Source organism: Pogoniulus pusillus, chromosome 2 (genome assembly GCF_015220805.1).
Source record: "Pogoniulus pusillus isolate bPogPus1 chromosome 2, bPogPus1.pri, whole genome shotgun sequence".
NCBI classification, from domain to species: domain Eukaryota; kingdom Metazoa; phylum Chordata; class Aves; order Piciformes; family Lybiidae; genus Pogoniulus; species Pogoniulus pusillus.
This window is the reverse complement of record NC_087265.1, coordinates 47123432-47139462: the sequence shown is the minus strand read 5'-3', so window position 1 is coordinate 47139462 and position 16031 is coordinate 47123432. Positions and strand designations below refer to the sequence as shown.

Genomic DNA, 16031 nt, shown 5'->3' with positions numbered 1-16031 from the left:
ACCCTACCCTAGAGCAGGCTGCACACAGCCTCAGCCAGCCTGGCCTCAAACACCTCCAGCCATGGGGCCTCAACCACCTCCCTGGGCAACCCATGCCAGCCTCTCACCACTCTCCTGCTCAACAACTTCCTCCTCACCTCCACTCTCACTCCCCCCACCTCCAGCTTTGCTCCATTTTCCCCAGTCCTGTTACTCCCTGAGAGCCTAAAAAGTCCCTCCCCAGCTTTTTTGTAGCCCTCTTCAGATCCTGGAAGGCCACCAGAAGGTCACCTGGGAGCCTCCTCTGCTCCAGCCTGCACAGCCCCAACTCTTTCAGTCTGTGCTCACAGCAGAGCTGCTGCAGCCCTCTGAGCATCCTCCTGGCCCTGCTCTGGACATGCTCCAGCATCTCCACATCCCTCTTGTCCCAGGGGCTCCAGAACCGGATGCAGTACTCCAGGTGGGGTCTCAGCAGCATGCAGCAGAGAGGGAGAATCACCTCCCTGGCCCTGCTGGCCACACTTCTCCTGCTGCAGCCCAGGCTCTGCTTGGCTTTCTGGGCTGCAAGTGCACACTGCTGGCTCATGTTGAGCTTCTCATCCACCAGCACCCCCAAGTCCCTCTCCTCAGGGCTGCTCTCCAGCCACTCACTGCCCAGCCTGCATTTGTGCTTGGCATTGCCTCGACCCAGCTGCAGGACCTTGCACTTGGTCTTGTTGAACCTCCTGAGCCTGGCTTGTGCCCACCTCTGCTGCATGTCCAGGTCCCTCTGGATGGATCCCTTCCCTCCAGCCTGTCTGCTGCAGCACACAGCTTGGTGTGGTCAGCAAACTTGCTGAGGCTGCACTCAATGCCACAGTCCATCAGGGCAGTTTGAACAGTTTTTCTGCCCCAAAGGAAATTCTCAGTTTGGTTAAATTTGAATTTTCTGTAGATGAATGAAGCAGTAACAATCCTTATCACTCTCTAAGTTGTAAAATAGATGATTCAGAGACACAAGCCCTTGCCAGCTGGGTTGTGCGGTGCAGTGGTGTATGCAAAACCCATTTGTCCAAGTACTTCACTGTGCTAACACAGAAATAGTATTAATTTCCAGGTAGTCAGGACTGGATGAGGCACTTGGTGCCATGCTCTAGTTGACTGGATAGGGCTGGGGGATAGATTGGGCTGGATGATCTTGGAGGTCTCTTCCAACCTGGTTGATTCTATGATTCTATGGTCTAGTTGATTGGCTAGGACTGGGTGCTAGGTTGGACTGGATGATCTTGGAGGTCTCTTCCAACCTGGTGGATTCTATGATTCTATGGTCTAGTTGATTGGCTAGGGCTGGCTGATAGGTTGGACTGGATGATCTTGGAGGTCTCTTCCAACCTGGTTGATTCTATGATTCTATGTAAACTGAGATTGCTGTATGGCTGTGATGCTGGCAGACCACTGTGCTATCTTTCCTGCAAGCCAGTCATGCATATGTTCCCCCTCCATTTTCTCTTTGTTTGAGTCTGTTGGACCATCTAATTAATTTGCTTTGTATTTAGTAGTATTCTCTTTTGTTTACAATGGCTTTTCTTCACATCCTCTGCAGGGCTAAGATGTCAGAGTGCTATGGATTTACCATGCAGTTTTAGTGCTGCCATGCTGTGTTTAACTTTCACTTTTCATTAAGCATCAAAACTGTGAGAATTAAAAGCCTGCTTTTGATGTTCCAATAAAAAACGACAGGCAAATTTGGCATAAGAGCAGGAAAAAGAGTTCTTTTGCTTCCTTCTTTTATCATCTGATTGGACACCAGATACCCAAAACAGCGGGGGGCAGACTGAAGTCTGACATAAGCACTGTAGAAGGCAGGTAAAAAATGTTGAACCTTTGTCACTAGTAGGTCATCTTTAGAAAATTGGGCTTGTAAAGCAATTTTACTTGTTTTTATGGAGATCAATTGGGTTTTCACTCTGATACCTGAGAGCTGTGTCTGTAAGGTCTTATAATGTGGTCTATTAGCCAAAGACAATTGCAAACACACAACACTTTTTATTGTTAGTAGTATGCTAAAGTAACAACACAAGCTTCTGGAGGTCTTCAAGAAAAGCCTGGATGAGGCACTTAGTGCCATGGTCTGGTTGATTGGCCAGGGCTGGGTGCTAGGTTGGACTGGATGAGCTTGGAGGTCTCTTCCAACCCGGTTGATTCTATGATTCCAGTTCTTATAAAGAGTTCTCATGTCCTTATGCCTGACCACTCTTGCAGTAAAGAATTTATGTTCCCTAATATTCAATCTAAATCTCTCCTGTTACACCTTGAGGCTGCTTCCTCTCATCCTCTTGCTAGTTACTTGGAGAAGAGACCGGCACCCACCTTACTAGAGCTTCCTTTTAGGGAGCTATAGAGAGCACAACAAATGCAACATTTAGAGATACTTTCATGTGATACTTAGGGAAAATGGGTTATGAGGCTCATCAGGAAAAAAAAAGTACACTGATTTCATACAGCTTTGTCCAGAACTGCATGAATCATGGAATCAGCTAGGTTGGAAGAGACCTCCAAGCTCATCCAGTCCAACCTAGCACCCAGCCCTGGCCAGTCAGCCAGACCATGGCACTAAGTGCCTCATCCAGGCTTTTCTTGAACACCTCCAGGGATGGGCACTCCACCACCCCCATGGGCAGCCCATTCCAATGGGAAATCACTCTCTCTGTGAAGAACTTCCAAGTTTGATAGCTGTAATAAATACTTAATTATTCTTTGTATCCACCTGAAGATGTAGGAGTAAGAGAGAGAAACAGATATCAATTAGAAGTGCCTGAGAGAAATACTAATTTCCATTCCCCCTCAAAAAAAATGATGTTGGAATTACTGTGGTGTATGTGGATTCAGGATTAGTAATTGATACTAAAAATGAAAGGGTGTCAATTCCAATCCCTGACCTAAAAGATTTAGTGCCATGGTCTAGTTGATTGGACAGGGCTGGGTGCTAGGTTGGTCTGGATGACCTTGGAGGTCTCTTCCAATCTGGTTGATTCTGTGATACCAACTACCTGAAGGGAGGCTGTAGCCAGGTGGGGGGGTCTGTCTCTTCTGCCAGCAACCAGCAGCACAGCAAGTTATGGTGGGGGAGGTTTAGGCTGGATGTTAGGAGGAAGTTGTTGGCAGAGAGAGTGATTGGCATTGGAATGGGCTGCCCAGGGAGGTGGTGGAGTTGCTGTCACTGCAAGTGTTCAGGACAAGACTGAATGGGGCACTTAGTGCCATGGTCTTGTTTGTTGCATAGGGCTGGGTGCTAGGTTGGCCTGGATGATCTTGGAGGTCTCTTCCAGCCTTGTTGATTCTATGAGTCTGCAGTTCAGTGTTCTAGCATGCATGAAAAGGGAAAAGCAGCTAGGAAAAGTTAGAAAAGATGTTTTCACCTAAACATGTTGGGTTTTAGGCTGACCACTTTTAGTCCAGACTTCAGAGATCTAATGATATTTAACAGATCTTTTACAGGTTCAAGTCAAAGAGGAAGGAACTAGGTGAGAGGAGCATGACAGAATATGTGACTTGTAAATCATATTTCCACACACCTTGTTCTTTATCCATAATAACATGACCTTGTGGCTGTACTCTCTTGCATACTTGTGCCATTGATAACCACTTCTCCCTTCATGTCAGCAGTGTACAAATTGCATTGTTCCTTTGTTTTGGGGATGAAGTGACTGCAAATGCAATATTGGATCTGGATCAGGTGGATGGCTCCAGATTTTTCTGAAGAGAATGCAAAGTTGGAGTTAGTTAATTCTGGCTTACCTTAGCCAATGTTCCTTTTCTTGTTTTGTTGTTCTCAAATGTATGTATGTTAACAAACTTGAGCTATCCACAGGTTTTTATGTTACTGAAATATAACTTGTCTGGACAAACATTTCCATCTGACAGTTACTGTTTCTTTCTCCACATTTCCTTGTAGCCATGCTAAAATGTGTAATATCTATGTACAAAACTACCATTCATCTTTCTTTATTTTGCTCTGTCTTTGTTGTGTCTGTCTCTAACAGGCTCATCTCATCTCTGTATCTTCCTCATCTCCTATCCTTTGGGTTCTGTAAACTCCCTGAAGGTTCAGAGGTAGTATAAATACCTGTTCTTGCTCGGGCTTCAGATCATTACAAATGTACACCCATGTCTTCATCTCAGTTTCTTGACAGCATGCAACTTCTTGCTATAGTGATTAAAGAAATATCACAGGCCTTTGGCAGTAGCTGTGGCACACTTCAGACAAGCTTTATGTGGAATGATGCTGTTTTTCTTTGGGGAAAAAAAAAACCCCCATGCTGTTTCTTTATAAGTTCATGGGGTTTTTTTAACATCAACTTGTGAAACTACAAATCATAGCATTTGAGTTAAAAACTGCATGACTTCATGTGATTAATACTTGAAATTCAGCCTCAGCATTAGGAAAAACAGGTAAAGTGACTTCTTCCTCATCCTCTTAAAATGGTTATCACTAGGGAGCACCAAATCTGCTTGGTACAAGTGGAGCGACGTAGCTATGCGCTGGTGTTAAATGTGCATCAGGAGGCTTGAAAGTCCAAATACAGCCCAATCTACAAAGATTGTATTACTTCTCTGTTAGAATTTTACCACATACTTGAGGAAACTTGCTGGTTTTCAATCCTTGACCTTTGGTCTGGACAGTGTGTCCCTCTAGATTTGCCACTTGTTCCCTAATTGCACTGAAAAGCCTGAAGATTGTTGTAACTGGCTGGCAAAACATTTTTTTTCTCCTTCTCGAGTGGGAAGAAATCAAATATGGTCTAGAAGAATCTGCAGCCTTTCTGACTCAGTTTCCTTTGGTGTCTTGGTTGTGTCCAGTTTGTTGCCATCAACTGTGATTTATAGCTGCACACATCATTCTTGGATTTTGCTGTTGGCATTCTGGGGACCTCTTGGATTTTGAGGAGTAAGCACAACACACAAAGTTAAATATCTTGAGCTTTAAATTTTAGGGATTAAAAGTGTTAAAGTCTGACATTAATTTACTGGGGTTATTATTTTTGGTTTAAAAAAAATGTCAGGACTACAATAGCCTTAAGGTGTTGAGCTTTGCCTGCAAATGCAAATTTTGATGAGTGTAACAAATATGGACTTTACTTTGATGGATTTTGATTTTTTAAGTGGTTTTATTTTGCTTAGCATAATATTTCTTGGGTGACTTCTTGTCCTATTCAAGGCAATGCTAATTTCACATCACCTGAAATAAAAAACCCTCACTCAATTTTTTATGTAGATGAATATAAAATATAATGTAAAAAATATGCTAACATCATAGATTTTAATACATATTTAAGCCTTAATGGCAATTTTAGTGTGATTTTATCTGTTAGATGTTAAGTTCCTTTGTGTGTAGGATGGATATTTTAATGATACCATATTGCCCATTTGTTTGATACCTTAAAGATCTGAATGAGTCTCTGATGCATTGTCAAAGCATGCAGCTCTTCAGATACTTTATTCATAGAATCAACCAGGTTGGAAGAGACCTCCAAGCTCATCCAGTCCAACCTAGCACCCAGCCCTAGTCAGTCAACTAGACCATAGAATCATAGAATGAACCAGGTTGGAAGAGACCTCCAAGCTCATCCAGTCCAACCTAACACCCAGCCCTGGCCAATCAACCAGACCATGGCACTAAGTGCCCCATCCACTTTCTTTTAGAATCATAGAATCAGTGAGGGTTGGAAGGGACCACAAGGATCATCTAGTTCCAACCCCCCTGCCATGGGCAGGGACACTTTACCCTAGATCAGGCTGGCCACAGCCTCATCCAGCCTGCCCTTAAACAGCCTGACCTTTTCTAGTGAAAGCCTGTGCAGAGGCCAAGTTCTAGAGTCAGAATTTAGTGACCATTGTCACCCATGGAGTGTTTAAAATACCCTTTAGAAAAGTCTTCCTCATGGCTGCCATGTGAAAAGCAAAATTACCTGTCTGGATGAGGCATTTGATGCCATGGTCTAGAGGACTGGCTAGGGCTGGGTGCTAGGTTGGACTGGATGAGCTTGGACGTCGCTTCTGACCTGGTTGATTCTGTGATTCTATGATTGGGCAGGGCTGGGTGCTAGGTTGGACTGGATGATCTTGGAGGTCTTTTCCAACCTGGTTGATTCTATGATTGGACAGGGCTGGGTGCTAGGTTGGACTGGATGATCTTGGAGGTCTTTTCCAACCTTGTTGATTCTATGATAGGACAGGGCTGGGTGCTAGGTTGGACTGGATGATCTTGGAGGTCTTTTCCAACCTTGTTGATTCTATGATAGGACAGGGCTGGGTGCTAGGTTGGACTGGATGATCTTGGAGGTCTTTTCCAACCTTATTGATTCTATGATTGGGCAGGGCTGGGTGCTAGGTTGGACTGGATGATCTTGGAGGTCTCTTCCAACCTGGTTGATTCTATGATTCTACAATTCTTTTCTTTGGATTTTTGATTGTTATTCCATGCAGTAAAAAAAACCAAACCACCCAAACTACTTGTTCCAAGATCCAGAAAGCTGTCTAAAGTTACAGAGCTATTTAAACTCTCATTGCCTCAAGGTAAAACTTGTGTTATTTTTTTTTCAGCTTACTCCAGCATATGGATATATCAAAGTTTGAGGTCTTCTGTTGGCACAGAAAAAGAACATATGCTATTCTTATAAACTTCACATACATACTGGTTGTGGCTTTTATTTCCCACTATGTATATTTTTGCACATTTGTCTCCTAAAAGAAAAGTGGACACAATGTTTAAAAGTTAGCCTTTTGACTGCTGTGCTAATTGCTTGGAGACTTTTGACACCTCCAATTATGATGGTAAAACGTCAGCGTTTCTGACAGGGGGTTCCATGCTCTGACTCCTTTGTTGGCCAATATTTTTCTCTCTCTGGCAGATATCCCTGCTCTCATTTACTTGAATTTTTGGGTCCATTAAAAGAAAAAAAAAAAAGTATAAATGCAAATCCCTAATTAGCAATAGAAAGATAATGAACTACTACTTCTGTTGCTTTCCTGTAACATCTTTATAACATAGTATGTGTGCTAGTATAGCTAGTATGTATACCAGTATGTATACTGGTATGTGTACTAGTATACATAGTGTGTATATATATATATATATGTAATTGTGACCAGTATTTGCTTTTATATACACCCTAAAATACAGAATTATGTCTAAAAGGGAGAGCCAGCAGTGTGCCCTTGAGCCAGCAGTGTGCCCTTGAGTCAGGAGTGTGCCCTTGAGCCAGCAGTGTGCCCTTGAGCCAGGAGTGTGCACATGAGTCAGCAGTGTGCCCTTGAGTCAGCAGTGTGCCCTTGAGCCAGCAGTGTGCACTTGAGTCAGCAGTGTGCACATGAGTCAGCAGTGTGCCCTTGAGTCAGGAGTGTGCCCTTGAGCCAGCAGTGTGCCCTTGAGCCAGCAGTGTGCCCATGAGTCAGCAGTGTGCCCTTGAGCCAGCAGTGTGCCCTTGAGTCAGCAGTGTGCACATGAGTCAGGAGTGTGCCCTTGAGCCAGCAGTGTGCCCTTGAGTCAGCAGTGTGCCCTTGAGCCAGCAGTGTGCCCTTGAGCCAGCAGTGTGCACATGAGTCAGCAGTGTGCCCTTGAGCCAGCAGTGTGCCCTTGAGTCAGCAGTGTGCCCATGAGTCAGCAGTGTGCCCTTGAGTCAGCAGTGTGCACATGAGCCAGCAGTGTGCCCTTGAGCCAGCAGTGTGCCCTTGAGCCAGCAGTGTGCCCTTGAGTCAGCAGTGTGCCCTTGAGCCAGCAGTGTGCCCTTGAGTCAGCAGTGTGCACATGAGCCAGCAGTGTGCCCTTGAGTCAGCAGTGTGTCCTTGAGCCAGCAGTGTGCCCTTGAGTCAGCAGTGTGCACTTGCAGTCCAGAAAGCCAAGCAGAGCCTGGGCTGCAGCAGGAGAAGTGTGGCCAGCAGGGCCAGGGAGGTGATTCTCCCCCTCTACTCCACTCTGCTAAGACCCCACCTGGAGTACTGCATCCAATTCTGGAGCCCCTATTACAGCATAGATGTGGAGATGCTGGAGTGTGTCCAGAGCAGGGCCAGGAGGATGCTCAGAGGCTGCAGCAGCTCTGCTGTGAGCACAGACTGAAAGAGTTGGGGCTGTGCAGGCTGCAGAAGAGGAGGCTCCCAGGTGACCTTCTTGTGGCCTTCCAGGATCTGAAGTGGTCTACAAAAAAGCTGGGGAGGGATATTTTAGGCTCTCAGGGAGTAACAGGACTAGGGGGAATGGAGCAAAGCTGGAGGTGGGGAGAGTCAGAGTGGAGGTGAGGAGGAAGTTGTTGAGCAGGAGAGTGGTGAGAGGCTGGAATGGGTTGCCCAGGGAGGTGGTTGAGGCCCCATGGCTGGAGATGTTTAAGGCCAGGCTGGCTGAGGCTGTGTGCAGCCTGCTCTAGGGTAGGGTGTCTGTGCCCATGGCAGGGGGGTTGGAACTGGCTGATCCTTGTGGTCCCTTCCAGCCCTAACTGATTCTATGATTCTAAATTCGGAGTCAGAAGGTGTGATATTAGTAGATCAAAAGTTTCCTGAGAGTAAATTAAGGCAGAAATTTTCCCCTGAGCCTTTTTATGACTCCTCTGTTAGAATTCATGGGATGTGGATTTGGTTACTTTATTAAAATCTTCAGAATAGCCCAGAAATGAACTATCTATATTTTCAATAGTTAAAATACTACAGGGTGATTGCTGTAGAAGGAGTTCTAGGACTGCTAAATAATACAGAAAAAAATACAGTGTGAAGCAATGTACAGAGATACAAACAATGACCCAACTCAGGTTTATTTCTTTCAGCTTTAATTAAGGCAACAAATTGAAAGACCATTTATAAGCATCTTGCATATTTAATATTATCTGGCTTCCAATCTGCAAAAGTTGTCTCTTGGGACTGTTAAGAATTAAGAGTAGTTTTTAAAATGGGATTTCCTTGAAGTTACAGGAATATGTTTCTTTCTGGAGTCAAGCCTTTATTCTTGTCATCTGATTTCTAGTCCTTCTGTGTCCTCATTGCTGTCTACAACTACCTGAAGGGAGGCTGTAGCCAGGTGGGGCTGTTCTCTTCTGCCAGGCAACCAGCAACAGAAGGGGATGCAGTCTCAAGTTGTGCCGGGGGAAGTATGGACTGGATGTTAGGAGGAAGTTGTTGGCAGAGAGAGTGATTGGCATTGGAATGGGCTGCCCAGGGAGGTGGTGGAGTTGCCATGCCTGGAGGTATCACAGTATCACAGTATCATCAAGGTTGGAAGAGACCTCACAGATCATCAAGTCCATCCCTTTAGCCTGGATGAAGCACTTAGTGCCATGGTCTGGTTGATTGGCTATGGCTGGGTGCTGGGTTAGCCTGCATGATCTCTTCCAACCTGGTTGATTCTATGATTTTTATGGACTTGGCTAGGTTAACCTGGTGCCTTGTCTGCCATTCCCTGTTTATTTCACTGTAGCGCTGAATAAAAGCTCTAATTTCTGTTCTTGTTTCGATCTGTCCTTGTGGATCAGAGAGAAAATAGAAATCTTTACATTTTAAAGATTAACATATTTATCAGTAAAATGTCTAGTGATAGGTTAAAAAAAGTGATGTCCCTGAAATCTCTCTCTGTCTGTGGTTTGAGGATGTGGCACGAGGCTAAAAACTGGTCTGTGCCGTGGGGGGTTTGTCTAGTGGAAAAGGCAATGTAGATTTTCCTTCAGCAAGTGTTTCAACTGGGAATTCATGACCAGACTTAGCCAGGGATATTGACAGAAGCAGAATGCTTCAGCATTTTGGCAGTGACTGAGATTCTCTTGCAAGTCTCCTGTCCTGTGAAACACTCTCCTGGCTGTGACTGTGGACGTGCAGGGACTGCAATCCTGTGTTAAGAGTGGTGTGAGGGGCCAGACTGTGGCTTGCTTGAATTGCCCAAACAGTGTGCTTAGCTTAGGACTCTCTGACTATCTTCATCTTCAAGTATCATGAACATATGGTCTTTGTTACTGTGTAAGTTTAGGTTGATTTTCACCAGAACCAATGTTTTCACATCATCATTTCTCAGTCATATGAGACACTTTATTTGCTATGGAAACAAATATATGCTGGGCACGAGATGCTGACTCTGGGCCAGTTGGACTCTGTAGTTATTCCTGGGTATGTGTTAGGGCAGTAAGAGATAGTTGGCTCATGTATTTGGTACTTCTTTCTGTTGTGGCGTTCAGAGCTGTGAGCCATACCAGGGAAGGAGGAAGAGCGAAGGCAAGCAGGGAATGCCCCATCACCCTATAGGGTTTGTGTGCTGCCCTGCTGCCAGCACCACATCCTCAGTGTGTGCAGGCCTTTGGCCATGCACAGGAGCAATCTTGGCATTAAGTAATAGATATATTTTATGTGACATATACTTGTTAGTTAATCCTGGTTTTTCTTTTGGAGGTTTTGCTGGCATTTTTTTCTTTCAGTCCCAAGGCTTCCTGTTTGCTTGCACAAGCCTGAAAGGTGTTTAAAACACTTCTCATTTGGAGAGATTTTTAGACACTTCTATGAAATATTTTACTGAACCTTCAGAAAACATTTTTGCTGAAACATTTTGGTTTGTGCACATCGATAACCACATTGTTCAATACCAAGTTTAAAATAACCTTGATTGCCAACACACCTGTTTTTATAGCAGCCTCGTTTCTATGATGGATCTTTTAGTTACAATCAGGACAATTAATGAAATGAGTAAATGAATAATCCCATTTTATTCAGCGAGCAATCTTCTTGTAGATAGATATTGCCTAAAATTGGCAGCTCCTCACATTACTTAAATAAAACCAATATGAATGCAGGACTCTCCTCATATGTACTAACCCTCATGATACTATGATACTATGATACCTTAAAGTTGTTAAACTTTAATTGGCACAGAAAGTTTGTCTTCCAATATCCCAGAATATCTTTCCCATTTTCTGAATTCTATTTCCCCCATTCCTAAATGTGTGTGAGAAATTTGCTGGGTTTCAAGATTGTGTGGCTATACATAAGTCTTTAATTCAAATGTTATGTTTAAATGCTTGACCAATACAGGATCTTGAATGTCTGATGGTTCTTTAACAGCACTTTTCGTTAGGTGTTGCTTTTCTTTAGTGTTCTGTATCCAACCTTGGTGATACTGTGATACTGTGATACTGTAATAATGGTACCTTTTTTAGCAGGTCAGGTTGTTTCCCCACAGTCTGCTCCAGCCTGTATTGAAAACAAAAATGATGTGAGCAGAGAAAACAGCACTGTTGACTTCAGCAAGGTAAGAATTCATTACGTAGAGGTTCCTGACTAGCAAAACAGATTGTTTAAACCAAATGAAATGAATCCATGCGAATCAGGAAAAGCTGTGAAGTGCAGATTTTGCTTGAGCCTTCTTGTGTGCAGTGCAACACAGTTTGTGTCTTCTAGAGCAGCTATTTCTTCGCTTTCTTCATAAGTTGTTGGTAAGAGGAAATCAAGAGTTTAGGAACACAGATAGATTTATTGCATCACAATATCATAGGTCTGCATTTGCAAGGGGAATTTTTAGAAGCCAGCAAAAAAAAAAAACCCATCTAAGTAGAGAAGTAATTCAGGATTGTAATCATTCAGGTTTACCTCTGAAATTGTTGGGTTGTGTAGAAGCAGTGCGTGAATGCAAACTATGCTTTTTATAACCTGAACTCGTAGATTCCAGATGTCTCAAACAGAATGTGTTTCTGTAAACCTTAAACTTAATTCTTCTGGCAAGCCAAGACATTTCAGTACACTTCACAAAAGATGTTAGCTGCTCAGGAGTGGAGATTGCAATGACAGTTCAGTGTTAGAGAGCAAAGAAAAGCAAACAGCTTTAACGCAAAGGAGAATCCTAATTTCTTTAGGGAATCTCTAAGTACCTAAACCAAACTGTCACAGTAGGTACAGATGACAAACCTGACAGAGGTAGATGACAGGTGAATACAACAAAGGTGGAGTAAGTGAGAAGAGGTGATTTAAACCAGAATTATGAAAAAATAGTACTTGGAGTCTGTTGAATCTTAATGTTAGTGCAGCTGAGCTAAAAGTAGAGTTATGTGATTGCTCCATCTGGTGCCAGACTTACTTCTTAGCAGCAGTAGCTATTTGCACCATTTGAATTCTTGATTGAACATGCCAGACTAGGAATGGTATGTAGCTGAAATAAAGATGGGAAACAGATCTTTTTGTCAAAGACAGTGAGAAGAAAGGAGGCTGAGTGGAGGTGGACCACATTTCTGCAGAGGTAGCAAGGAGATGAATAAACAGTGATAATTTGTTAGAAAAGAAATCAATGCTAACACTATTAAAATATTTAAAGCAAGTGTGCTAATGTCAAGATGTAAAATGCTGTAAAGGGTATCAAATACAAATCAAGATGCCTATTCAGAATTCAGCTATGCAGAGGTGAAGCCCTTAACGACCCAAAGGTAATGACATGGCTTTCAGTAGTATGTTTCTTGCACATTTCATTAAATGCTTTCACAGAATTGCAGAACTGTAGAGGTTGGAAGGGACCTCTAGAGATAGAATCCAACCCCCCTGCCAAGGCAGGATCCCTAGTCTAGTCTGCACAGGAATGCATCCAGGCAGGTTCTGAAAGTCTCCAGCAAAGGAGACTCCACAACTTGTCTGGGCAGCCTGTTCCAGTGCTCTGTCACACTGTAAAGAAGTTTCTCCTCATAGAATCATAGAATCAGCCAGAACAGAAGAGACCTCCAAGCTCATCCACTCCAACCTAGCACCCAGCCCTATCCAGTCAACCAGACCATGGCACTAAGTACTCAATCCAGGCTTTTCTTGAACACCTCCAGGGATGGCAACTCCACCACCTCCCTGGGCAGCCCATTCCAATGCCAATCACTCTCTCTGTGAAGAGCTTCCTCCTAACATCCAGCCTAGACTTCCCCTGGCACAACTTGAGACTGTGTCCCTCATGTTGAGGTGAAACCTTCTATGTTGCAGTTTGTAGCTTTTGCTCCTTGTCCTCTTGCTCTATCCACTTGACGCCCACCCCTCAGATATTTATAGATATTGATTAGATCTCCTCTCAGTCTTCTTTTCTCCAGACTAAACAGCCCCAGGTCTCTCAGTCTCTCTTTGTAGGGGAGATGCTCATGTCCCCCAGTCATCCTTGTTACTCTCTGCTGGACTCTTTCCAGCAGGTCTCTGCCTCTTTTGAACTGGGGTGTCCAGAATGGGACTGAGTATGCTGGGTGTAGTCTCACTAGGACAGAGTAGAGGGGGAGAAGAACCTCCCTAGACCTGCTGGCCACTTGTTTCCTGATGCACTTACAGTGTTGTAGATCACAATCCCAGTCTGTTGCCAAAATGTGTGATGTTTGTATTAAACAACAGTGGGGGCTACATCATTTGATCCTTCACTCACTATTGTTGTAGTGCTGCATCTTTGCTGATCTTCCTATTTAAGCTGGCTTGAGAAGAGATCAACATGTCCCCTTCTGGCTAGCCTCAGCACTGCTGGGTATGAACAAGGATGTCAGAAATAGGAAAGAAGCAGCTTTTGTTTGCAGAAATCAAATAACAAAAATGAGTTGCAATCTAAATATCTTTTCCAACTGCCTCTAAATAGATCTCTTTGTTTTTTGTAGATGCAAAAGTAAAGTTGTAATTTCCCCTTGAAATGTGCTATTGCAGTAACTCCCAAACTTACCATTGGAATTAAATGCACAGATTGAGAGGAAAATAGAGCAGTGCACTAATTTTCTCTTGGGCATTGTGATTTCTTGTTCTAATTTTGTTCCACATATTAATTTCATTTATCTTCTACAGAAAAGCATCTTTGACTACCTCACATATTCTCTCCTTGCTAATCTTTCTCCCTTGGGCTACTTCTAATATTCCAAATTTTGGAGCTGATTCAAAGAGCTGACTTAATCTGAACAGAGCACTGAGACTCTGTATTGGTATCTGTGCCTGAAGAATGTGAGACTCAGCACTAAAAGCTGTCTTGAATGTTACTTCAGTAGCTCAGAGAGGGAGATGTAGTTTCTGATGCTTTTACTTGTAAATGTGTCACTCCTTTTTCGCTGGGGGCATCATGAGCAACAGAACAAGGGGACACAGTCTCAAGTTGTGCCAGGGGAGGTCTAGGCTGGATGTTAGGAGGAAGTTGTTGGCAGAGAGAGTGATTGGCATTGGAATGGGCTGCCCAGGGAGGTGGTGGAGTCGCCATCCCTGGAGGTGTTGAAGCAAAGCCTGGATGAGGCACTTATTGCCATGGTCTGGTTGATTGGGCAGGGCTGGGTGCTAGGTTGGACTGGCTGATCTTGGAGGTCTCTTCCTACCTGGTTGATTCTATGACTCTATGATTGCTTTGTTCTTGGGGGTAATATGACGACATCACAGCATCGCTTTATCCTGTGTCTGAAGAGGATGGGAATGGCAATTTAATCACTGATTCTGACTGGTTCTACTTCCTATGCCAAAGGCTGAAGGGAACCATAGTTGTCCTGAAACATGAAATGTGCAAGGAGACTGTACCAGCATCCCCTTTCATAGCATGATTTTTATGCTTCACAAAGAAACAGTTATTTCTGAGTCCATTCTCCATTCCATGCTGACAGAATTTGGCCTTTCAAATACTGCATGAAATAACTGACTTGTTCTTGAATGCTAGTTGGCCCTTCTCTTCACAGAGAGAGTGATTTCCCGTTGGAATGGGCTGCCCAGGGAGGTGGTGGAGGCACCGTCCCTGAGGGTCCTCAAGAAAAGCCTGGATGAGGCACTTAGTGCCATGGTCTAGTTGACTGGCTAGGGCTGGGTGCTAGGTTGGACTGGATGAGCTTGGAGGTCTCTTCCAACCTGGTTGATTCTATGATTCTATGATTCTTAAAAATAAACTTAATGAAGATGTGTCATGGCTTTCTTGGGGTTTATGTTTTATTTGGGGCAGATCTCTTCAGTCCTTGAGTTACTCTGGAGGAGGATGGCTTCCACATTAGTTGCTTAATGTTATGTTTAATTGCAGCTCACTGGGACTGTTTAGTGCCAGACGATGAATGCAGCTCAGATTAGGGTGCAGATTAAGATGCACGTGAAATCTCTCCAGCTGAAAACATTTTGGTGTTAGAGATGTATGGTGGATAGGTTAGATGAAATGTTTGAAGGATCTGGCTTCTGCTGTTGTCACAGATTCACCCCAGGGCCAGCTTTGCTCTTGTGGTGGAAGCAAGACCTGGAATGTGTGTGTATTTGCCCAGTTTGATGCTTCTTTGCCAGCTACTTTTCTGGTAACTGAGACTCTCTTCACTACCCGAAAGATTTTGGAATCCCAAGCTGATAAATAATGCAGGAAACGTATCTGGGAATACTTTCTTGCAGAGGGAGACAACATTGCTTTCAGTTTTGAATCTTGATCCTATGGTTCTGTGCTTTAGTGAGACCTTCAGGTGTCTGGAAGTACTTTCTTGTAGAGGGAGACAACATTGCTTTCAGATTTGAATCTTGGTCCTGTGGGTCTGTGTTTTAGTGGGACCTTAAGGTGACTGGGAATACTTTCTTGTAGAGGGAGGCAACATTGCTTTCAGATTTGAATCTTGGGTCTGTGTTTTAGTGATACCTTAAGGTGACTGGAAATACTTTCTCCTAGATGGGAGACAACATTGCTTTCAGATTTGAATCTTGGTTCTGTGTTGTAGTGAGACTTTAAGGTGTCTGGAAGTACTTTCTTGTAGATGGGAGGCAACATTGCTTTCAGATTTGAATCTTGGTCCTGTGTTGTAGTGAGACCTTAAGGTGACTGGAAATACTTTCTTGTAAAGGGGAGACAACATTGCTTTCAGATTTGAATCTTGATCCTATGGTTCTGTGTTTTAGTGAGACTTTAAGGTGACTGGAAATACTTTCTCCTAGATGGGAGACAACATTGCTTTCAGATTTGAATCTTGATCCTGTGGTTCTATGTTTTAGTGGGACCTTAAGGTGACTGGAAGTACTTTCTTGTAGATGGGAGACAACATTGCTTTCAGATTTGAATCTTGGTTCTGTGTTGTAGTGAGACCTTAAGGTGCCTGGAAGTACTTTCTTGTAGATGGGAGACAACA

The 16031-nt window shown here is 43.7% G+C and overlaps 1 protein-coding gene across 7 annotated transcripts in view; it reads left to right on the top strand.

Annotated features, from left to right (window-relative positions):
- Positions 1 to 16031, top strand: part of SLC4A10 (solute carrier family 4 member 10) — a 193056-nt gene that overhangs the window by 116018 nt on the left and 61007 nt on the right. For 6 of the 7 annotated variants that reach the window (XM_064164139.1, XM_064164112.1, XM_064164124.1 and 3 more), the window contains one exon: positions 11139 to 11230. In XM_064164139.1, the coding sequence (XP_064020209.1) occupies positions 11139 to 11230 (92 nt within the window). The remainder of the gene's footprint in view (positions 1 to 11138; positions 11231 to 16031) is intronic. The other variant, XM_064164102.1, reaches the window with a different exon arrangement.